Source organism: Staurois parvus, unplaced genomic scaffold (assembly GCF_062004578.1).
Source record: "Staurois parvus isolate SC_StPar_1 unplaced genomic scaffold, SC_StPar_1.0 ptg000299l, whole genome shotgun sequence".
Taxonomy (NCBI): Eukaryota; Metazoa; Chordata; class Amphibia; order Anura; family Ranidae; genus Staurois; species Staurois parvus.
Genome location: NW_028318095.1, coordinates 2751554 through 2777615, shown reverse-complemented (window position 1 = coordinate 2777615; position 26062 = coordinate 2751554). Strand labels below are relative to the sequence as shown.

The 26062-nt window shown below is 38.8% G+C and overlaps 1 protein-coding gene across 3 annotated transcripts in view; it reads left to right on the top strand.

Moving 5' to 3' along the window:
* ROBO1 (roundabout guidance receptor 1) overlaps positions 1–26062 on the top strand; it is a 1375987-nt gene that overhangs the window by 1309478 nt on the left and 40447 nt on the right. For all 3 annotated transcript variants that reach the window (XM_089682911.1, XM_089682910.1, XM_089682909.1), the window contains 3 exons: positions 2684–2726; positions 9515–9669; positions 13346–13681. In XM_089682911.1, coding sequence (XP_089539037.1) covers positions 2684–2726; positions 9515–9669; positions 13346–13681 — 534 coding nt within the window. The remainder of the gene's footprint in view (positions 1–2683; positions 2727–9514; positions 9670–13345; positions 13682–26062) is intronic.

Genomic DNA, 26062 nt, shown 5'->3' with positions numbered 1-26062 from the left:
TCTAGCTCTTTCCAGTGCACAAATAAACAAACTTAAACTTGATAAATCAACCAAAGCAAGTAAAAAACAACTATAAATACATCATGTGTCTACTAACACAGTGTGGGTGCTTTTTATTTTCAAACCTAAATTGCTGTAAGAAATCTTCCAGCAAAATCAATAAAACAAGCATGTTGATTGCTTTCTTATTCTATGTAGCAATAGTTATATAGGTTGCATTTTCCTAATGGAGATGCATAAATAGAACACATTAGACACATTTTTAGGTTAAATGTGTTTCTGATCCTTTAGGATAAAGCCTTAAAGTATATGTAAACCCTTACCTCCTAAAACAACCCAACATTCTAAATACCTTTTTTAAATAAGTGATCACATGGTCTCTGTCCTCAGCTACATAAGGGACTTAGAGAGCTGAGGGTGGAGATTTCAGGGGGATGTGTCAGCAGGAGGCAGAGAAACAGCAGTACACTGGTCTTTCTAGTAAAAAGCTGTGCAGGAGGGACAGGTCAGCGCAAGTGTTGCCATTGGATTACAGACAGGCTGTATCCCAAGTAGAATAAAAAGAATAACACTGACCACACTAGGATGAGCGTGATTCTGTGGCATGGTCAGTTTGAAATAGGAAAGCAGGAGGACTGGCAGAATCTCCAGGTATTTCACATAAAGGAAACAATGCAAATACATGGTAACACAGACACCTATCAAGAATATGAAATGTTGGAGTAACATACACTTTAACAAGGCTGAACAGTTTTATAACATCTTTAAATGAAGTTATTTCATTTCACTTTTTTTTTGGGTGGGGGTGGGTTGAAATTGCCATCTCCCTATTGTTATAGGTTACTGTTCCTCATTGTGTTTTATTAACATGGTGCAAAGAGCAATTAAGTGCAATACCTATGGCAACCAATTGGCTCCATCAGTGTAGAACAGTTAGAACAATGGAAACAACTCATAGGGGTTGATTTACTAACGGTAAATAGGCAAGTGCAGTTGCTTTAGATATAAAGGGAAGCTCTGAAATGAGGCAAAGTTCTGCTGATTTCTTTCATCCAATCATGTGCAAGCAAAAATGCTGTTTTTTAATTTTCCTTGCATTTTCACCTCAGATCTAGATCAACTGCACTTCCAGTGCACTTAAAGTGCACAGCCTATTTGCCTTTAGTAAATCAACTCCATAGTTGGTTGTGATACTTTGTTTTTTAACTTATCTGTCACTGTGAAGCAGGGTGGTAAATTAAACTCTGTAGATAGATTTACATATTTTGTTTTCATTAGTTTGTAAAGGACTTTTGGGAAATCCAACCCTACCAAAAACATTCCAGATCAATATTTTCTTGATGCTACTGGATTTGTCTATGGCAGTTAACAGGAGCTTTACACCTCTTCTGGTTGAACATTATCTAAACTAAGGCTAACATTGAGAGACTCCATAAGAGCTCACAACATACCTTTATACTTTGAAAAATTACAACTGCTGACTTTCTGAAGGTCAGCATGAGCTTTGGCACTTCCACCCCTATATGACAATACTTGAGCCTGTCAGTAAGTTACTCAGTTGCTGGATACTGTCTTGCAGGGAACATCTGCTCATTCTACCCATACCTGGAAGTTTTTCAGAGAGCTTTTTGCTATCTGGCGTAAAAGGGTGTTATGATAAAGGTGTATTGTGCCACTTTATGGTGCTTAACACAGGTTAACTTTAACAATACATTGTTCACATAGACACAACTTTTCATTGTTTCTACATTTCCTACATGACAGCAAGAACATTTTAACTTTCTCTGAGCTTAGAGGAAACTTCAAGACCCCGTACAAGCATAATGAAAGAACATAGGTTTCATGATGTAGATAAAGGCCCAGATGATCTGGAATATTCACATATAACCATTAGATATTACAGTCATTCTTAATCATGGTTTCTTCAGTGCTTGCTAGGGGTTTCTTGAACTGTGGCTGGTTGACCTTCCATCTGATGGTGCCCACATAACTTTGTGTCCAAGTCTCTTGGCAGCTTTTTTTTTTTGCTGTCTGTAAGGGTGGCATGGTGACCAGTAATGTAATGGTGGTATTCTTCCTACCGATTACCAATATAAGAGACATTCTTATCACTGACCCCCCTGATAAACATATTTTAGCAGAGTTTCTATTAGACCTGAAAGTTATTTCAAGGGTTCCTCTGGGCTTAAAAGGCTGAGAAAGTTGAGAAAGGCTGAGATTGTATCTTGTGGTAAAAGTACCATATAGACTTAATAACCAGCATGACCTAAAATAGCGTATTTGAACAACTCTGTTTTTGTTTTCAAGAATAAATTCTTGTTTATTTTCCAAGCTGTCCTTGAGCAGAACAAGCGATCTGTTATGCTAGAAATGACACAGTAGAATCTCAGCGATCAATCTCGCATCAAAACAGGTTGTCATACTCTCTGCATTTCTCTTCCATCTTAAAGATTTATCGCTCCCGTTATCAGCTGCTTGAAGCAGAATAGATTCTGAAAGGAAATAACATGCTGAATATGTTAGGTAAATTGTAAATTAGCATATGTTGATTGACCAAACAGCACGACTAATATAGATCACCGCCATCCATCTTGTATCTTTATTTAGTCATGGCTGAATGTTGTCGCTTAGAATTTTTCTTTGTGTTCATTATTTTCAAACGTACATATTCTTTCTCTTCCAGTGGCATATCAGCGAGGCGGGGAAGCTGTAAGCAGTGCGGGAAGGTGAGAAAATATATATTTCCTGACAAAAACATACATATCTTTTGTCATTCTGTTTTTATAGGGAACAACGTGCTGCAGGCTCTGTGTTTTACTGAGGAGCTTAAATCTTCTTTTATGTGTCCTTTGAAGATTCGACCTGCACGAGTCTACCTCATATTTTATTTATTATTATTTTTCTGGCGTATATTCAGCATAATTAAGTGATGCAAACAGCATGTTGCTGATTTTATCTGTCAGCAAACATGTGTTTATTTACCAAACTAAATATGTGCACATAATTAAGTGAAGACCTGTTTTCTGAAATTTGAATTTGGCTGCCGCCAGAGGGAGCTCTTTTATTACAAAAGGAATCACGGAGGTGCGCAGTACAATGGAGCAGCAAGGCTTCTTTAGTGAATAGGTCAGGTTAATGATCTAAAACTGGTTTGCTTACTGACCCTGTTTTCTAGTCACCAGGCTCCAGGTGTATAAAATGTGTCCCTCAAAATTTTGTTCCTGGAAAGATCTTTGCATTATAGAAGTGCAGCATAACATACTATATATTCTGTATGTTAAGGTTACATGGAATCTTAAATAAGAGAAATACACACATAGCCTTTCCCACCATCTTTTATGTATGTATGTCTCACCAATTTTATGGCCAAGCTTTCTAGGCACCATGGCTAAAAGGATTGAATGCCTTTTCAACAGAGTTTTCTTGGAAAATGTTTTACAAAGTAGATCACAAGGTCTTTCTTCAATCTTCCCAAATTTCTTAGCTTGGGACCAGCATGCAGCATCTGATAGCACATGTGCATAGCCAATTTGTACACAATTTAGGAGCATGTCTCCAGAGTTTTGGAGGAAACCCACACAAGCACAGTGAGAAAATGCAAACTCCAGGAAGATTGTTTCCTGGCCCAAACTCAAATTAAATACCACAGTGCTGAAAGGCATAGGTGCTGACCACAACTCACTGTGCTGCCTTCCACCATCCTTTAGAAAGGGCTAGTTCTCTGGCATGCAGATTCTCTGATTTTTCTGACTCCAAGCAAATATGCAACAAGTGTGGGTAGAACTCCTTGAAAGCTTTATAGGCTTGATAGCCAGGAAACTGGCAACATTTTCAGAGGCCCACTGAGCTGCTTATACATCTTTATCAGAACTCTTCACCACCTTATGCATTGTTAAAGTATATCTAAAGGATAAGGTGGAGAGGGATTAGAAAGCCTATTGGGTTTTTATCGCTGTCTGTGTCCCCATTAGGGAGATTCATCCTCTCTATTTGTCCTGTTTACCTTAATCATCAAATGCTAAAGTAAAAGAAAACCCTAAATGTTGAGTTGAACCCAGAACAGTAATAGATGGGAAATCTTCCATTAGGGACTTTGGTAACTCTTGTGACAACTAAGGATTCCCTAGTTTTGGAGGGATCTCCTCTCACTTTCTGTTTTGGCTATGGGACTGGAAGTAAAGGAAAATCTCCACAATGGGAAACAGATAGCAAAAAAAGCTGACACAGGTTATAACCCTCCGTTACTCTATCCAAAATTTAAAAGAAAATAAAAGTTTGCCATTTGTTCTAATTTAATGATAAGCAGGGACATTTATTTTTTTTTTTACCGTAGAACTGCTTTTAAAATGCGGACAATATCATATTCCAGTCTTATATACATCTCATAACTAGGGGTATAGAGGCAGATGTATTACACATTGACTGCAATAGATCCTATCTAAGAGCCAGACATGTATGTAACACAGTTTATGCATGTTCGTCACCCTGTACTCAGCACTGCTTTTGTATGAAAGCTGAAATAAAGAAGTATGGTTAAGTTGAGGGCACCCCAAATATAATATTTGTCTTTAAATTTGTAGTCAGCACTATGCCAGCCCTTGATCAGTATCCTCCACCCATCTGGAGTGTCAGGGGACATTTCTTACATGTGTCACTAATTATTAATTAAAAACCCTGCCCCTATCCCATAAAACCTCCCACCATCTGTTTTTGCTACAGTGCCATGTCTAGTAAAATTCACTGTACTGTCCCAACATTCACAAGGGTTGAATGTGACAACCACCCTTTGTTGACAGTTATGACTTTTCACACAACTTATATTTAGCTTAGATACACTTGCTGAGCAACAAGTGCCATTGGGTATAATTTAAACATGTTGGCAGATGTCAATTATCTGTCCAAATGTGAAGGGTAATTGCAGAGATTTTTCATAATCTTGAAAAACTAATGAGCACTTCTGATGTTTGCATAAGCTCATTAAAGCCCATGAGGGTGCCCCTGTAGTAACTGGTTAGTGAATGTGATTTTCAAACGAGGAGGATTGCTTGTGAATATTGGAGAGACCTGAGAAATCCAGCAGGAAAATTATTTAAGTGTTGCATAGTGGAACGATTTTTAAATGTTCTGGGAATTTTGGTGCTTGCTGGATGATGCAACAGACTTTCTTCCTTGTCACTCGTTTGTTAACCCATATCGACAACGAAGCTCAGATTAGTTATACTAGTTATGAAACCATGGACAGCATCTGCATCATGTTTGCACTGAGTCCTCATGTGTTTTTGTTCTTTAACTGTTTAAAGCAGGTGTGTCAAACTGGCGGCCCACCAGCTGTTGCCAAGCTACAAGTCCCATGAGGCATTGCAAGGCTGACAGTTACAAGTATGACTCCCAAAGGCAGAGGCATGATGGGACTTGTAGTTTTTCAACAACTGAATGGCCAGTTTGACACTCTTGATTAAGTCCCCGGTGACATCAAAACTGATTTCGAAATCGTGCAACTTACAGTGAAATTGCATGATTTCAAAACCGGGTGACCTGCAGATTTCAGTTGCGATTTGCAAGACATCTGACACAGTTGTCTATGCAAATCGCAACAAAAGTAGTGTATGCTCTACTTTAGAGATTGTTGTGGCTCCGACCAAGTCGGAACCACACCGATATGACTGCTCTAATAGCGGACATTAGGGTGTGACTTGGCATGTGATTTCCATGTCCTGCGACTTGCAAATCGTATGCCAAGTCGCACCCGATGTGACCGGGGGCTTAAAGCATTGAAGTCAGACACAGCCAGCAATTAGCAGTTGACGAAGTGGGCCAGCAATGGCTTCTTTCGAATACACCTACATTTCCCCATGTTATAGTTGTTTGAAATGCTGCACTTACAGGAAAATATTTGTTTTGTTTGTTACAGGTACTTATATAGTGCCATCAATTTACACAGCACTTTCCATTGACATCAGTCACTAACCCTCAAGAAGCATACATTTTAAGGTCCCTAACTCACATTCATACATAGACATTTTAGGGCCATTTAACCTACCAGCATGTCTGGGAACTGGGAGGAAATTAGAGTACACCCACACAGGCATAGGGAGAACATGCAAACTCCCCACTGGTAGTTCCATGGTTGGGATTCAAACCAATGACCCTAGTGCTGCTAGACAGAAGTGCTAACCACTTAGCCGCTGTGCTAATTTTTAAAACGTTTTCTGCTACAAGAACACAGGAAAAGTTAAACATGGATACTGGGGCATTTTCTAGAGGGTAAAAGGGGGGATGTGCATTGGCAAATTGACTGTGTTCCCTGGCTCCCTGTAGCCCTAGTGAAGGATCTTGTCTTTTTACGACTGAACTCTCTTTTTCTGAACCATTTTACTCTTGAATAAAAAAAGATGATCAGGCTTGCTCTAAAGTGACTGATACTTTATATGTTTGCTATTTTTGGTTGCTTGTATGCCATTTATTGGATGTGCTACTTAATGAGAAGTTTCATCCCCCTGCGTCCTCCCTATTATTTTTTAGTCCAGTCATTTTCTTTTGTTCAGATGGCCACAGTGGTAATACTTACCCACACACAGCATTTTTCTTCTGAGATCCTCTTCTCAGCAGTTGCTGAGTTCCGCGCCACCATGTTCATGGGTGGGCTGTCCCGATGATGCACCAGTAGGACGCCCCCTCCTCTGCTATTGAATGGGGTGATGTGTGGGGCTCCCGGTGCTTCCTGGGATTTGAACATCACATATCCGGGGAGGCGCTGAGGGTGCTAATGTCACTAGGCGACTGACGGCGGAAAGGGGCTGTGGGCAGAAACTAAAGTAAAAAAAAAAATAGTTAGAAAAAAGAAAAGAAAAATAACCTGATAGTTCTGTAGCGAAGGGTGGGTGGGATGCAAAGCAGAAAAGTAACTGAAATGGGTGAGGATCCACTTTGATTTTGACAAATGCTCACATTATATATTAAAATAAAGGACAGGATATAAAATAGTGGTGTGTAGTTCATGGTATTCAGAGGGTACTCCCTTTCTATTCTGGACTAAATGTACATGAATGAAGTTCAAGATGATTAAAAGGGCAAATCTCTGCTTTTATATGTGTTCTCTGACCTGGCTGCTGTCAAGCCTTCCTTCATATATCACATTGAGTTTAAATACATGATTTCTGCCCTTTTTATAGAGCTGAATTTTACTGACAAATGCTTCACTAGAAATGATTTTGTAAACCTTGCAGACATTCTTTATTCAGAATGGATGCCACTGGAGTAAAAGTGCCTAAAGCTGTTCACTTAAAGTGAAGCTATCAGATACAAAAAAATCGAGTGCAAAGCTGTACTGACTGTGATGCTGGTTGCTCAATAGTCATGAGCCAGTTCTTCCTCTTTTTCTTCTACTGGCAGCTGCTGGAAACATCCTAGCATAGTGAGGTGGTGGGTGGAGGGCTGGCAATGTAAAATCTTTAAATATGGCCATCCTGATTGTTATATTGAGCTTCTGCAGTGTGCATGCAGTGGACCTTGTGGATCCTACAGCTGCCTGTGTTAGTGTAGCGTGGGAACATTGGGCAGCACCTGTAGGACATCTGGTGGTAGACTGGGTTGCAGATAAGGTTTTCAGCTATTGCAAGTATTAACCTTGGGATGTTGGGGCCAGCATATTAACCTGTTATTGGGATTTCAGTAATTTCTCAATGAGCATACTTGTGCTTTTTTTTTTTTGCTTCAATAAGAGTATGAAATGCCTTATTTTATCAGTACAAAGCAAATGTTACCAGCCTGTGACCAAGCTTGGCCAAGGCAATTCAGGCCATAAAGTTTATTTTACTACTACTGCTAAGGGCTCATTTACACTGTAATGTGCAACATAAGGTAGTAGTAGGAGCAAGTTCTATAGAAAACAAGAGATTTTCCTTTTGTTGCATTAATTCATGCTTAGTGTGAATTCCATGAACATATAGCTCATAGGCTATAGTAGACTTTATGTTTGCTTTGTATTTTAGCAGAAGTCAGACTTGTCATATTCATAGGCTGGACCTAGAAGAAGGATATTTATAAGAGATGGATGTAGTAGCCACCACTGCTGTATGACAAATAATCTAAGAATCCAGTCATATTGTGGGTGACAATTTTTCTTACACACTTTTAAAAATGACTGGTAACGTGATTTGTCACTGTCCATTGCCCTGCAGCTTTTTTATATGCTGTTTTTTATTTATGCATCTTGTAGTTTTCATGTGTTTGTACCAAGCATGGCTGGTCGACATCCCTATAAAGTTCAGAGACAGAAGGTAGTATTTGCTGATAGATTACTAGTATTTGTTCTTTAAATCTAAGTGCAAAAATCAACAAAGTCAAACAAATAAAACTTAAAGCTCATTTAAAGCAATGTAGTAAAAGTCTACCCCAGGCAGGGATGCTGTCCACTGTACATTCTCCAGGGCTCTTTTATTACTGCTGCCAGTAAATGTGACTTGTAATTGGGTCTCAGGTGAGCTTTGTCTTCAACCTGTAAAGTGAGAATTCATTTCTGAACTGTGCTAAAGTGTTCATAAAACTAGTGTCTGTTTAATTTTCAGATAATCCTTATAGTTAGAAAAGGCTTTACAAGTCATTTTTTGGAAGGTCATACAGGGCTTCTAAACTCTGCCATAAATACCTCTGTTATTATTCACAGTTGGGTTAAAAAATAATTAATTGTAAATCTGTGCTTTAACCTAGAAAATCTTTTTGCAGACTGTATTGTTTTTCTACTCGCAAGCTTGGACATGGCTCAGGTTGCCATTTGCCACAGTGGGGTAACCAGAATCAGTGTAATCAGAAAGATTTCAAGCTCCATTTAGAATGCTATCCCAATACAGAGCCATGTGTGATACTTAAGAGCCATTAGCATTGTTGTCACTGCCCTAATGTGCCAGCAACATAATTGCTAAAGAGAACACTTATTTGTTCCTATAGTGTTGCCCCCTCGCTGCCTGAAAATCTCCAGAATTTTGCTCATAGTGGAGACAGCAGCAATGGAGCAACATTTCACTGATTCACCCAACCATGGAGTAATGCACACAAACAGGTTCTCTCTGATTTCTTACTGATCCTATTACAAGCGAATTGACAGGATCATTAGTGGGCTATGGGCTTTCTACTCTAATATGTAAATGTAGGTCTGCAATATACGCCAGAATTGCTTTCACAGAATTCTGACACATATCCTTGAATTGGATGTTTTATTTTGCATATTCCCCAAAAACTATTTGTACTTATCATTTTGCAACAAAAGAGAAGAAAATTATGCTTTTGCGCATAACAGTCATATGGGCTGCATTTAGATGCCTTTTGCTCCGTACCATTTTTCAGTGTTTGTAAAAGACATAAAACACAGCATTATGTATCAAGGCCATCAAGGTTTGTACAGATCAGTAGTGTCTTGGGCACAGTATCATGATCTTATTTGTTCATTTTTTTTGTCGTAAGCCATGAACAGCTTTCAATTTGTGTTTACTTTTGTTTATTTATTGTCCTTTTACAGACCAGGGCTCCTAAATATTGCAGAACCTGCAACCCAGCCATGGCTTGCTGATACTTGGCCAAACACAGGGAACAGCCATAATGACTGCCCCATTAACTGCTGTACATCTGGCAATGGAAGTAGTGATAATAATCTGGCCACTTACAGCCGACCAGGTAAGATCACTCATTATTGTCCCTGCATAAGTGATGATTATATTCCAAGAAAGGCTGTTTTAGGCTAAGTTCAGACTTTACTGGTGAGGACTTTTGCATTAAATGCACTTTTTTTTTTGCATATTAACACTGCACTGTGATTTAAAATGAAAGGGCTGGCAATGCACATCAATGGTGTAAAAAGTGCTTGCACCTTTTCTGCCAGCACACCACAATCCATGTGCACCTCTGTCAGCAAGGTACATTGGGATGCCATTCTGAATGAATAGCATTGCACCACAATATCACAGATAGCAGATGGTATTGTGATTTGTAGAAACGCATGAAGGAAGGCTGGTGCTCTCGCAATGCAGAAATGTGAATAGAGCCTTTATCCCTCTATGCCAAATATTCAGTTCTTGTTTTGGCCACCCATGATTTATAAGGCTGAAGAGTATCTATTTGGATACAAAGGATCTGGGTTGCAAGACGTGGGCTGCGTTTGGGCCTGTATATGGTTTTCCTACAACTGCTTTTGTGATTTGCTTGTAGAATGTAAACATTTCACAGAGGTGCCAAAATCCCTAGACAGCAAAATGGCAGGCTCTGATAGATGGAATTAATAATCAGTTATATTGTAGTTTCTAGCTTAGCAAGCATGAATGTGCGTAAAGCAGAACTACACTGCATCTGAGCACCACAAAGCAAACATGCTATTTAATTCATTTTTAATATTCAAAGCAAACTCACCCATCCATCCATGTCTCACTGCTTTATTTTGTTAAGAAATCACTTTGAAAAACACCCCTTAACATACAGTATTTGACTGTGGCCATCCTGAACTGGGGCAGATGATTCATGTAGCTTTTACTCCCTGGAATCCATCTGCTCTTAGCTCAAGCATGCAGGCAGGAAGGTGTGCTTAGCTGAGAAAACCCCTCCTCCCCTCCTGAAGACTCCAGGGATGTATGACATCATTTGTCTAGGACTGAAAACCAGGAAATAACTGAAGAAATGTAAAAAAAGGTTCAAACAAGTAAATATAATATACTTTCCTATCTATTTACTAATGCTAGCTGTATAAGGATTGAAAATAGTCAATGTTGATTGAGAGGTGCAGTTTTGCTTTAAACATCTCAGTCATCTCAAGCAGCTCTACAGATATTAAAGTGAAGAATCCATTTTAGTCAACTAAAGAGTGATACATCAGTTAGTCCTGGGATCTGGTGTCATTTTGTTGGCTATTTAGTGTGACAAGGGTGTGTAAGTAAAAAAGACTTACTGAACACAATTAAGAGTTATTTAAAAAAGGTTCACATATTTAAAAGATCACATATTTAAAGGCATCTGGGAATGAGGAAGGGTTTTGAAAACTCTTCACAAATGTTAATATGAGACTGAATTTTATTAATGTTTATATCTCCAGAGGCACATCAGGAAGAAAGAGAACATTTACCTAAATTAAATTCTACTTTTAAAAGTTTTTACTGGAATAGCTGTCATGATTGGACTGTCCTTTCAGCTCCTGCTCCAGACCACTGTTAACTAGTAATTTCTCACATTTCTTTTTCTGGTGGCAGTGGCCTCCAGGACAGTAAGAAATGTTGCATTAACCCCATGGGGATACAGGTGGAAATACAAACCTAGCAAAAAAATTGATTTTTTTTTTAGCTGGAGTTCCTTGGTAACACTCTCTGAACACATCTGGGTATATGGTGCATATACTGTATGTTTGCAAAATGTGAATAATACATGTACAGCTTTCTATTTTTTTCTAATTCACCCCAATATTTGCTTTGACAAAAGCCAGTTTTACACTACTCCACTGTGGTGCATTCTGATATTTTGTATGTTGTAAGAAGGAGACCCATTATTCTATATGGATTTCTCACACACCACAACACAGGCTCAAACTCACCACCAGTATTTTTTTACTGTACCACAACATGTTGCACAAACGTTTCATATCTATACATTGTGGTACGGTGAAACAAACTTGTGTTACAGCGCAATGCCTAGATGTATTGGGGTGCCTTTAAAAATTAAGTTAAAATGTGGTACCATGCATTGTACTAAAGTGTGTTAAAGTGTACAGTTTACCACAGGTTACACAGGTCTGAATGGAGCCTCCATGTAAGTTTTGTTCATGGGGTTTAATGAAATGCTTATGGAATTGCAATGCTGCTTCCAAATTTTGATCCTTTTAGTTATGCATCTCTATATTGTAATTGGAAAATTCTTTCATTCTAATAGGTATACTCAGTTTGTAAAAAGAAAATCCAGTCCCATATTTAAATTTTTTGCAGGTAATGTCCCCATAAGCAGCTCTGCCAGATATTGTAAATGAATATCACCAGTTTTATGGAAACATATAACTTTTTAAATATACCACCACAGAAAAATTATATGGAGGAATGTTAATCTGAATCAGGCATATTAAAGTGCTTTTTAAATGATATGCTTGGGATTTAATTGCTTCTAATCAGCTAGAAGGTACAGAAATTCAAGGTTACACATATATATATATATTTTCAAGCCAAAAACGTAGAATTAGTTGCATTTGGATATAACATACTGTACCTATTATATCTTGTAAAATTTTAGATCTAATGGAAGCTTTCAAATCTTTTTTTTTGTAATTGGCATATATGTAACATGCCAAGACTATGTATATATTGTATTTTTTTTAAAGATCTAAATAATCCTGCCTACCAAATCTTTAAAAATACCTCGTAGCGTATATAATATACATATTAAGCATTATTAGAATATAACTATTTTAAATGGGAATTATAGTGAACAGTAGATAAAAGGAATTCTCCAAAATGGTTGTTTCAATGACAACTGCCAAAATGTGAGATTCACCCCTACTTTGTAGAGATATCCTCTAACTTCCGGTTGCATCTCTAGGACAGTAGTTTGGTGGAAATTTCCTCAGGGAGCACAGACAGCAATAAAAACATTTTCCACTACATTAAAGGGTAAAAACTACAGGCAATATGGGATCTATTTAAATATGATTCTGTTAAACACCAAGGGGTTGATTTACTAAAACTGGAGAGTGCAAAATCTGGCATAGCTTTGCATGGTAGTCAATCAGATTCTAATTTCAGCTTGTTCAATTAGCTTTGACCCAAAAAAATGGAAGCTGGTTGGTATCTATGCAGAGCTGCATCAGTTTTTGTACTCTCTGGTTTTAGTAAATAACTGCCATGACTATGTAACCCCTTGCTAACAGAAACATACAAAAACTACAATTGGAATTTAAATGATGATTATATAATGCCTAGTAATAAAAAGCCTCTCAAGTTGTAGTAAATTAGCCCCCCATATTTGTGTTCAGCCAGTCCTGCAGTTAAAGACAGGTAGACAAATCCAAGAGAACATGGAGTGGAGAGATATCTGACCATCCTTGCATAAGTTGCACACGCACTGGAACCCTCATTGTACCTTGGCCCAGTTACATGGGTCCTTTACTTTTGATTGTTCTCATTTCTCTGTTTGATATCATTCAAGTACTACCTGGGGTTCACATTATTGCCCCTGCCTTAAAAATATTGGCCCTACCATCACAATTATCACAACCAAACCATTATGCTTTTTTACTGCCTTGCCACTAAATATGACAATATTTCTCAAAGTTGTATGTAAAAGCTCACCACTCTTGTATCATTTATTTCTTTTATCTTTGGATCAGCCGATTGCATAGCAAACTACAACAACCAATTGGATAACAAGCAGACCAACCTGATGGTGCCTGATTCTGCTGTCTATGGTGATGTGGACTTAAGCAACAAAATAAATGAGATGAAAACTTTTAATAGTCCAAATCTGAAGGACGGACGTTTTATCCCCCCAGTAGGGCAGCCCACTCCCTATGCCACCACTCAGCTTATTCAGTCAAACATAAGCAACAACATCAACTCATCAAGTGGAGATATGGATGAGAAACACTGGAAACCATCAGCTCAACACAAGCCTGATGTTGCCCCAATGCAGTACAACATCATGGAGCAAAATAAAATCAACAAAGGTAGGATAAAGCTTTATTTTTTTGTAGGGGTTGTGAAAGGGGCCTTGTTTATAAATATGACTAATAAGGACTGTTTTTGGTGCTCACAACCACCTGCCATCTTCGAACTGTCACCCTCTGACTTACATTTCTATGTAGGTTTCAATCTTATTGGTTGTTGTAGTGCAAGACCATAGGTGTCTGATCTATCAAATCTTGTGAATTAAGAACCATCTTTGTTGCCTGTCAATAGCCAAGCCTGCACAGAAACACTACATTTAAAATTTCAAAATCTCAATATGAGTGGTGGTTGCAATTTTAAACATTTTGAACCAAAAGTAACATTTCAGCTATAGGTGGGCTGAGTAGGTGGACTGAGTAACCTAATGGCCTGGTTTTGTTCCTGCCTTGCTCTGATGTTCTTGATATTCCTAACCATTAGGGTACTCCCACTTCTTCTATTTATGTCTTTATATAGTATAAAGTAAGAATTTCACAGAGAGAACTATGCTACCTGTTAAAGATTGTAGGAGATAACTCGGGAATTCATGGGAATTCAAAGTTACTATCTTACCACCAGAGTTTCCAATAAGTTCAAGAAACCATTGCATGATTTAAAACTGAACTTCAGGCTAAACAACAATTATCTATATACAAGAGACGTGTATTTTACCTAAATCTTGGTGTCCTTTTTGAACAGATCTGTACAGTAATTTAGCATGAAGCAACATTTACACTTTGCTTTTGTATAGCAGTTTCCTATATTAAGGACCAGTCACTGCTGCTCTCTTTACTTGTGTGGGATGAATGGTCTGTAGTTCTCTACAGGCAGCCTGTAGTTGGAGTACCTGCTGTGCCCACCCTCAGGTCTGCTGTCTGTACAGGACAGGGATGATATCACTCAAAATATGAGTTTGTAAATGCATTTGGTATTTTTTGGCACCCAGAGTTCAGCTTTACCTCTCAACAATCTGCCCAAATCTACAATAGTTTTGGGTGGTCTCATCCTTTAAAAATTGAGGCAAAAATGAAAAATGGAAATAGAGCCATAGGATAATACAGTTAGTTTAAAACAAATAAAAACATTTTATTTACATATTTTTTTAAGTCTTATGTTCCATCTCCTCTGAATGTTAACATATCCCTGGACTTTGTTAGCGTTATCAGTTACATGCAGAAGACATTTTTTTTGTGTGTGCATGTTAGGAAGTCTTGTTCATATTAGTGAAACTATATATTCCCCAGTGTTTGGCTGGAGAGCTCCATGCTTGCCACTTCTTGTTATTACTTTTATTAGAAGTTGAAGTCTTCTGGGATTTCAGGCTTAGATCTTTTTAATAACCAGCCGCAGCTTTTTTCAGTCTCCTACGAGTCACGCCAAACCGCCGAGCTACTATACATGTAAATGCAGCAGATCGAGATTAACAGTGTCAAAAAGTTAATTAGCACTCTCCTAACCTTTGCAACTGAATTTAACGCTGCAAATAATAAGCCACAGATGAAATAAAATCAAATAAAAGAAAATTAATATGGTGAGATCCCATCTAAGTGTTATAGTGGATGAAGGATTGGGAGATGAAACACAAGATATTTCATTCATGAGGAGGATACTGTACAATTGCTGCGTGGTGAATCTCTGATTAAACACAGATGGCAATCTTACTCTTTGTGTCTGTTGTGAGCCCATTTATTGCTGGGGTATTGCGGTTAATTAATTGTATACAAGGGTCATGTTTTATCATGCATAAAATCTGTGTATGTTAAATAAATATATATATATATACACACTCAAAGGAGACATGAGTGTAGATAAGCACAGAGAGGCATGTACCTTTACAGTGGGAAACACTGAATACTTTCTTAAATATATATCTACCTATCAGGGTTGGGCAAGTATCTTTAGTATCCGGGCATTGATCATTTAATTCTGGGAACCAACAGACCACTTTTGAACCCTTGTTCACTGACTTATGGATATGTGTTTTGTGACCTCTTTTCACACAGTTTCTCTAATGTTATATGCTGTTAGTCCAATGTCCCTGTTAGTGTCTTGGCTGGCCAAAGGCTCTTAAAGTGGTTATAAACCTCAGGCGTGAAATATGAACAAAGCACATCCCTCTATAGTGTGTACTTGTCTCAGTTAAGAACACTAAATGTCATTTCTGTCTGTTTCCCCATTCCTCTGCTATCAGCATTAATCACTTCTGACAGGTTTTCCTGACACCATGAGAAAAATGGTGACAGGGGAGGAACAACCTCCAGCAGATTGATAACCTCAACTCTGTTCCTGTTAGTTGTGTGAATGGGGTGCCTCTTCCCTCCAATCATCTCTCAGAACTCTCCTCACTGAGCTCTTCAGAATGTTATTTCAGCTCTCCGCTCCCTTTTTTTAGTGGACTCTCAGACAAGCTTTATAAATTCAGCATTTTGAATGGATGTAGAAAAGAGAAGACTGCAGATAGACAGGTTCAACTTATGTAGAAGGATTTGATTCATCTCTGTGTATCACCTGAGGCCAGTCACTTCATTGAGTATATGGAAGGGTTTACAACCACTTTAATTCATTGCCTCCACTGACATCAATGAAAAGTGAATGCATGTGTAATTGCTGTGAATTGTTAGCCTTCATGTAGAGCACAGGTATGTTACTTGCAGCAAAGGTATCTATATTTTCAACTTCATTGAGCAATTGCTTAACCTGTCTCTTGGCAGAAGCAGGTTTTAATTATTTCATAACACGGGTCACAGAACTAACACACTTGATTGTGTTCAATTTCTGTTGAACGTGTAATACATTCTGCATATACCACAGAGGTGAGTGGCAGCTGCCACCTAATGTGGAAGGGTTGCTTAGGTGGGACATGGGCTTCCACCTGCATTAATAGAAAGCTAATGTGTGCACAATTGCTTTCAAATATTAGTCCATACAGTATATGGGGAACTGGTATGCTACTTGCAGCAATGCTATTAATAATTCAATAGCAATGGTGTATCTCATATTTTAATAGGTTATTTTGTTACTCTTCTCTAAACTGTTATACCTATATATTTTAATCTTGACACGCGTGCATAGCTCTATAATTACAGAGTTAAATACTGCTATTACAATATCACAATGGTGACACACACATAGCTGTATAACTGCAGAGCTAAGTACTGCTATTATAATATATGTGCACATATATCATACCAGCATTACTGCACGCTTTTTGTTCTGTCAGCAGCCTTCTGCAAGCTTGAGCTGAACTGTTCTGTTCTTAGAGGGTGTATTTCATTAATGTAATATGTTGAAGTAAAGGAAAAAAAAAAGGTATGTCAGTTTTTCAGGGCTTCAGGCTATAGAAGCATGCAATCCACTTTAATAACATGATTTGCAACAGCGGTGTCCCCAGGATCCAGATCAGTGCCAGCTTTGAACTATTAAACATATTTCTGCGAGTCACCAAATAATAAAGCGGAAAGTGCCCCAGTAAAAGGCCGTGTCCTATCACAGCTGCACAGCGGTTCATTTCATGTGACCCGGCTCTCCTGCTCAACACAAGTGACCTTTATGTGAGGAAAGCGCAAGCTATTTGCAGCTACCTGCATTTCTATTCATCACAGAAACAGTGCGGGGAAATATTTCTGAACAGTTACAAAGGAACAATGCTGGAAGTATGGTTACTGAAGCTCCATTAACTTTTTATCAATAGCCAGATGTGACCATTTAATAAAAAAGCCATTATAAACAAGCAAAACCATATTGGGTTTAGAAATATTATTCAAATATTGGGAATTGTATATGTTCATTATATAGACATGCTGTGCTTTTTGTATGGTAGCATAGTTCAGTGGGAGTGCTTGACCCATTTTAATGGTCAATAGATACAAGATTTAATGTACAGCTAGCCAGTCAATAGTTTCAATAATAATACTATAGAATTCAGTTGAGCACTTGGAGAAAAGCCGCTAGCACTCAATGGTAAACCAACCAAAGCAAGTAAGAATACTGTATAAAAACAAATAGTGCAGTGCTACAAATAAATAAAAGTGATAATAAATTCAAACCTAAATTGTGCAATCACGTTTCAGCCAGGGTGGGTGTCCCCAATTATTTCTCCACCTGGAACAGGAGCCTGAGTCTGAACGTCTCTAATGAGCAAAACAGCTCACCACAGACAGGGTTCTCACAGTGGCTTGTGCTCTAGAGGGGTCCCAAAGAAGGAGCGAGGACAGCAGGCGTTGGTACCTGCACCGCGACTTCCGGTACCAACGCCTGCCATCCTCGCTTTTTCTTTGGGACCCGCCAAGAGCGCAAGCCACTGTTAGAACCCTGTCCCCTGGCACTCCAGCCATCCGATCCTGATGTCCAGCGCAGATGATGTCCTCCCTCTTATACCTGATGCCTGATATATACCCACGTCTTGTTAGTTTTAAATCTTGTGTGCAATAAACTGTTACAGTTTTTACTACACTTAGTCTGGCGCACCTCTCCCTTCTCTACACAGAGTCCGGTTTACTCTAGAGAGTGCAGCCTCACGACGGTGTTCACATTGCAGATACATATATATATACTGTGTGTATATATATATATATATATATATATATATATATATATATATATATATATCATCTATTCCTACCAACCACCCTTCTACTCCTTTCTCCCCCCTTTCGTACTATTTAAGCTTCATAACCCACCCTGTACTACCATATACTTCCGTCACTCCCACAATATTTTTTTCTCCCCTCTCCTTCCCCTCTTATTTCGCAGAGAAGACCCCATGCTCCCCCCAATAACTGAACTATTTATACATCTTTTAAGACTTTCTGTGTGAACTTTATACCCATCACTACCTCTCTTGCGCCAATTATATCTTCTGTTCATGCTACAAAACTGCTACTACAAATTAGGAAGAGTGGGCAATTAATCGAGGCAAAATACAATCAACTTGCAACATCTTTTGCATGTCCCCCTATCTTTAGAAGTGCTTTACCAAATTAAAAACTGACAAAAAATTCATATCAAACCCAAAAGCAAACATTTATTATATTGCAGCTCACCAATTCTTAGATGTGATACCTACATTAGTTTTCTTTTTTAGGCTTTCTTTCCTTTATTTTCATCTGTAAGCCTTCAGCAAATAGGTCTATAGTTTTCTAACAGAACAAGTTCTCCTGAAAATATATCAGTTAAGAGTGTTAAAGCAGAACTTCGGGCAAAAACATCTTTACATGTTCTTGCTGCTGATTTCCTACCTTCACTGAATATGTCCTCCATCTTCTGGTTCACTCTGTAGTTTCTATGAAAATAGTCACTGCTATGCCTCCTATTCCCCAAGCTGCTGGTCTTGACACATCCCTTTTGTAGTTCTTTCTCCAGGAAACAGTGATGTAATTCAGCCCCACACAATGGTGGGCAGATTGAGACTCTCAGACACATTCAACACGTACAGGGCTAGTGTACCTGCCCACATTCACTACAATTCCATGTGGTTGATGGAAACTGTAGTTGCTCTTATGATCAACTCCTCTCAGATGGGACAAATGGTATATTTTAATTTGATCAGCACCTTCAGCCAATTGGGAGCACCACCAAATAGGGTATTCTAACAGCAGAGGAGTCCTCGCTGTCAGAATACAATAGCGCAGAAAAGAGAATTCCTCCATCCACTTCGCTTGTGTAGATGGGGGAATTTGTTCAGTTTTTTTTCCGATCAGCCAGCTGGCTGATTGAAAAAAACTGAGTCACCTATTACCAGTTTTATATTTATATATAGAATACCAAATCTAGCACCAGTCCATGCAGGGTATTTTCCTGTATACATCCCTAATGGTCTCTGGACCCACATTAATATGAATAGTGATACTGTAATTCACTCTAATTTGCTGGGACATATTGTAATTGTGCACCTCCACCTGCAGCGAATCAAACAGAAGAGTACATGGTAAAACGATGGCTTTATGTTTTATAATTCCTGATGAAGCTCTTTATTTGAGAGAAACATGTTAGTCCTTTCTAGTTTGTTAGTTCTTTTTTTATAGCACCTTTTTTTGCATTTATATTTTTGAGTTTGACACATGTTACTAGGATGGAGATCAAACAATGATATCTACCTCTTGGATGGCTTTACAGGAAACAATACTTATGGCTTGTTGTAAACCAGTGCATGGTCTATCTCAAGAAGTAGGCATTATCAGCTTAATTTGTTTTAGTGCAGGGAGTAATTACCAGCTTCAGCATACAGTGGTAGAAGACCAATACCCCCTTCCCTTTAGCAGTAGCCTGCAATGTGAGTGTTAGTCTGTAGATAGGGACAACATTTTAGTAACTGTCACTTCCAGTAGTGGATGGACCTGAATGCACTGAAGAGAGAAAATTTCCACTGTTTTGTACTGGTTGAAATAAATATGCTAGATTTGCACATATATCAACTATTGTGCTGTAGACGGTCAATTGGTACTAAACAGAGGATCATAAATGATTGGTAGGCAATTTGCTATTCCCCATGGCTGTGTTTACACCAAGTAGGAGATTACGTTATGCTAACCTTTCCTTCATCTTGGTGTTTATCGCATTCAATATGCTTCAGTTCTCTTTTGATATTCTTTTGAGGAATATTGGCGATTTTGTTTGATCTCCATCCTTAGGCAACTCACACACACAAAAATTCTATTCATTTACAGAAATCCTAATTATAAATGAGGTAATTTGTCTCTTCCACTGGACTATGGTGTGTTGGCATACACACCCCCGTTCTCAGTTCGTTCTCAGTTCTAGTAAGTGTACATGCCAGATTTGGAACGTTCATATTTGAGTATATATATAGCAGGCAGTAGTGTTAGTATTATTTAACAGTTGTGTGATGGTGGAAGCTAGCAGAACTTCACCTCACTCCCTAAGCTAGGGGAAAATTCCCTTGTAATATGTACAGCCTGTTTGCCTTTATTAAATCAGCCCCTTTATGACTAGGTATCTACTTTACTTTACACTATCCTTTGTAATTCCTGCTGCCGAACATTGGAGAGCAATCCTGTCTGCAAGTGACTTTTCATCCATTAGTAATTTGGTAATAATGCTGCTTATACTGTCTATCATGCAGACATCAACCAAAAACAGGACGAGCATATGAAAAGGGCAGTAATTGTTTTAGGTATAAAACTAAAAATGGATTGAGAATATTTCCCTTTAAGATTTTTCCAAGGCCTCTTTAATAATTTCCAGGCTACATTTTCAACATCCTGTATATTACAAACAAATTGCAAAATAAAAAGATTTCACATCTGTAAATGACAATCTCCAATTTGTTTGATATTTTAGGTATTTTATATTTGTTTGCATGCTAAAACGCTTATTGTTACCCAGCTGCTGTTGTATTATTTATCCCTCTCATAAACATTTTGGACATGAACCGGGAAAGCAAATATACAAAGCAAGCAGCCTCTGGCAATATTTGTCTCTCGTTCCTAATAATATGACATAAGTTTTGTTAGCAGATGACGCCCTGTGACTGATTGGAATATTTAGTTCTGGTTTTCTCATAAATGAAGTGAATCTATCTGTGATGTCTGCATGTTAGGAGTTTGATTTGTCTTTCTTATAGCTGAGGAGAAAGTAAATAAGAATGGTTCTGTGTATCACAGATTGCTCACCACCTTGTAGGGGCTTCAAATAAAATGTTTATTTGTTTGATTTAATTGCACACGAAGGGCCAAGGCATACTACAGTCAGTCATTTAGAAATTTCAGTGTGTCAGTTTACAAGGAACTTGTGCAAGGATGGGCTGAGACTAACAGCTGTCAATAAGCCGAAAACAAATATGTGATCAAATGCTGTTGAGCTTGTTGGAGAATACCGGTTATACGCTGACAAGGGCAGTACAGTATTATGGCATTATATAAGAAGAAACAGCTGCTTAACCTTTCCATAGTCAGAGTTTTGTGAACCTTAGATGCCAAGACCAAGTTAAAATGCAGCAAAAAAAAAAAAACAGCAAAAATCAGCACAAGGGACAGAACTTACAGTCATTGGAATGTATCCTTTGCTGATGCCTTTTTTGTTAGGTGCAATCCTCCTTCATCCAGCCATACTACAGCTTCTATAAATTAAAGAGAATTGATAAATGGAGGATGGACAGTTGATTGATAGCTTCACCCCATCTATTCATATGTGGCACCTTACCAGATAGGTGCTAGGATAAGTAAATTATAGTAGGTTCCTCTGCTTAACAGGAGAACTGTAGGGAAATCTAATTGGGCTTTCTGCTTAAGAGAGCTGCAGCTGTTTATTAATGCCTGCCCAGTGTGTTCAAGTGCTGCTACTTCTGCCCCTAGCTTCCTCTGTCTTCAAGTAACCTAGGAAGATACTGGATGTATAGCTAGAACTCATGCAGAACACCGCATGACTATTAATGCCGCTCCAGCCAATCCCAGGTAGTGTAGCCCTGAAGGATGCTTGGAGAGGGTACTTATTCTTTTGGGCATACTGAGGTCTGGGTCTTATCTGAAGAGGATTTTACCAGCCTGGGGGAAGGTATGCTGCCTCCCCAGGCAACTGCTGCCATGCTGCCTCAAGTGGGTAATCTGAGGGCCTGAAGTAAAAGAGAGAGTGACCCAGGTTCTTCAGAAAGCTTACTGAGGGGAGTTGTCTGCAAAAGATTTGTCTAGTATCACTGGAGGGCTTTGCTTGGAAGATTGAAAGGGAGCTACCATTCTGTCCTTGGGCCTTGTGAGTACATACACAGTGGGATCTCAGGGACTCTGTATGCTTTGCTACCCCTCTGGTGCTGTATAGTTGGTGTGGGTCCTTAACCCCTTGACGCCGACGTAACACAAATATGCGGCCTCACGGACCTGGGCTTTTTTCCGTGGGGCCGCATATTTGCGTACCTGTCTTTGTGCTGGGAGCGCGCCGCTCGGCGCGCTCCCAGCACCAAGACCGCGGTGTCACTGAGAGCCCCGAGTCCCGTTCTAACGATCGGGACCCGGGACTCCCGATTCCGGGTCACGTGATCGCTGTGATAGCCTCTGATTGGCTATCACAGTGATCAATCACTGTGCAGCCCGGCCCCCTTGTTTTCTCTCTCTCTATGAATGGAGAAGAGAGATACATTGTATCTCTCGAACTCCTGACACAGAGAGAGAAAAAAAAGTTTGTAAAAAAAAAAAAAAAAAAAAGATAAATAAATATTAAAAAAGAAAAGAAAAAATAAAGAAAAATACCTAGATCAAGGTTTGATCTAGTTCAGTACCAGGGTTAGTGTTTGGGTCAAGGTCAGGGTCAAAGGTCAGGGTCAAAGGTCAGGGTCAAGGGCAAAGGTCAGGGTCAAAGGTCAGGATTTAAAAAAAAATTGGTATCAGTGTCAGTTAGTGTTAATGTCAATGTCAGTGACAGTGTGTTTTATATAAAAAAAAAGACAAAAACAAAATGCGCACTGTTGTTTCTGGACTGTACTACGGGTACAAACAACAAATAACATACACATGTATGGTATCGCTGCGATCGTCAAGAACTGGAGAATGTATTTTGAGTTGTTCTTTGGTGGTAGGTTATGGTCGTAACAAGAAACACACAGTTAAATTTAAAAAAATGATTTTTTTTTTACTATTTTGGCCCAGTTTTCCTTTAATAATAAAAAAAAATTAGGAGCTATCCATGACCATTTACCACCAAATGAAAGCCCAATTTGTCCTGAAAAAAACAAGGTATAATCCACCTGGATGTACAAAGTAGTTGTGATGATATGTACGGTTTTACTAACATGTCAACGTTGCAGAATTGTGCTTAGGCATTTAGATTTGTTTTACCCTTAGGCATGAAGGGGTTAAGAGGGGACACCGGCCAGTGTCCTGAAGAACACTGTCCACTTAACCCCTTTCTGAAATTGGGACTTTGCCCAAGCCTGCTATTTAAGGAAGTTTTGTCCTCAACTGTAACTTGTTCTATTCTTGTAGTATCCTACTAAACCCCCTTCTCCCTATCCAAATTCTCCAACAATAAAGCTACCAAAAACAAAAACTCTTAGACTGATCATTGGAGGCAATGGACAATATCTTAGTGGCTCCTACAAGGGTAGCATTAAACATACATCATTTTTCATTCATAGAAGCCTAAGCATGGCTTTTATGAATGGAGGAGATGGGCAGAAAGAGCAGGCATAGTGGGGCACTCTTGATGAGAGCCTGTGATAGCCACTTAGATCTGTTAACTCCTGCTGCACCAGAAGATTATCCCTAAGGTTCTTCCAGAAGGTTCTAGGGGTTCCATGAGCAATGAACAATGTCTGATGTGTAAGCACTGAAAACAATGATCTTTTTTAGCTCTCTCTAAGGTGGAAATTCTTCACAGTGACCACAATTGTAAGAAGCATTCTTCCTAGTAAGCATCACACTAATGTACTGTGAGCTGTAGATATAGTACTTATTAGCAGGGGTTCCCTGAACCCAGAAAGTTATTTCAAGGGTTCCCCCATGTTAAAAGGTTGAGAAGGGCTGCTATAGACAATAACTGAACAGGAAATAAAGGTATTCCATTTCTATACTGTGATATCTTGTGTTCCTTGTGTGTGAGGTTATTATCGCTGAAATCAAAGAGCCCGACTTTTCTTCCACTTCTTAATCATCAAATGTAAACAGAGACCCTGCATGAGTCTAACATTAATAACTGCAGGATGTAGCGCCTTGACAATACACTTATGACTCCATGTCAAATAAACTTCTGGCGGTTTTCATTGCTCCTTTGTTCCTTGAATCTCTAATTAATGACCAATAAATCCCTGTTTTCTTCCTGTGACACCTCAATGGAAGTCATTCTAGACAAGGGAAGCTAAGATCTTTACCTTTTATGCTTAATAAAAATACAGCTATTTTTACACATCTATCCATCACAACAGTCACAGTAGGAGAGTGGACTCGCTATACACTAATGCGGATGAGTCATAAAGAAAATATTAAGTTACAGACCTATCCAATGACTGGGATTAGGCCTAAAGCTCTTTCAGCCGATTAGCCTGCAGACGATAGCAAATCACATTGAGTTTTTTATGTCTGCATATTCTTGTTATTTTTTTAATGAAAATATTATTGTAAGACTTTATTTTTTACTAGAAAAAAAATGAATAGCTACAATAATTCTCTAGAAAGTAAAATGCATGCTAATATCCTGAAGTAAAATAAATTAAATTAACTTATTTGACAACAAGTGGCTCTTACTATTGCTTGGGTAGTTGTATTTATAAATCTGAAGGTTTATGTATGAAAAGGAAATTGGATTAACCATCAATCAAGTTCCAGCGGACATTTTACCTACAGCGTATATAAATCCAAATGTGGCCATAGATGGATCGAAATTTTGATCCATCTGTGGCCGCACCCTCCCAACAGAAGATGAGCTATCAAATTCTACTGAACCACTTGTTGGAATATTTTTCTAAATCAGTGGCTGCAGCCATTGATCAGTGTATGTTGACAGCAGAGAGTCCCTGCTGTCAAAATTCAATTGGGGGAGTTTTACTAAAACTGGTTCATTCACAATCTAGTGCAGCTGTGTATAGCAACCGATCAGCTTCTAACTTCAGCTTGTTCAGTAAAGCTTTGACAATAAAACCTGGAAGCCGATTGGTGTCCGAGCAGAACTGCACCAGATTTTTCACCCTGCAGTTTTAGTAAATAACGACCGTGTCTTAGTAGGGAGGATTCCTCTATCCATCTCAATTCTGTTTGATAAGTGCAAATAAAATACCTGCTGATTTGTCAAAAACCTTATGAACTGATAACTTCCCCTGCTGCATGAATATCAGTTATGTTGTTCCAAGTTATCTCAATCTCAATGGACTACAAAACTCCCTTCCCCTATTTTATAAAGAAGAAGTAGCTTGTTATGAGGGCACCCAAGAAGGCTCGCTCTCGAGCCGCCGCTTTGCATGTCCATTCAGACACAGAGCGTGATTTGGCCCTGCCTCCTCTGTCTCCTCATTGGCTCACTGGCTATAAGGAGGGAAAGTCCCAAGAGAACCAAGGGTCTCGTGCAAAGTGCTTGATTGTGATGGGGCTCAGGTAAGTAATGGGGGGGGGGGGGTCCTGGAGGAACTCAAGCTTTTACAACCAGTTTAAGTGGTACTTTTTTCAGGACAGCATAATTATTTCTATTTCAGTCTTGAAAACTTATTTGTATAAACAATCAATCATCAGTAATTGGTTAATAATATGAAATACACATCAATACTGTGAAGGTGCAAGACAACTACCATAATTAGAGATGAGCGAATCGAAGTAGCCGAAGTGGAATTCGAGTCGAATATCGGAAAAATTTCGATTCGCGCCGAATCCGAAAAATAGCCTACTTCGGACGCGCAAATCGAAATTTTTCCGAAAATGGCGGCGGACATGTGCGGCGACGGAGCGGGGATGTCTGGGAAGGCGCGC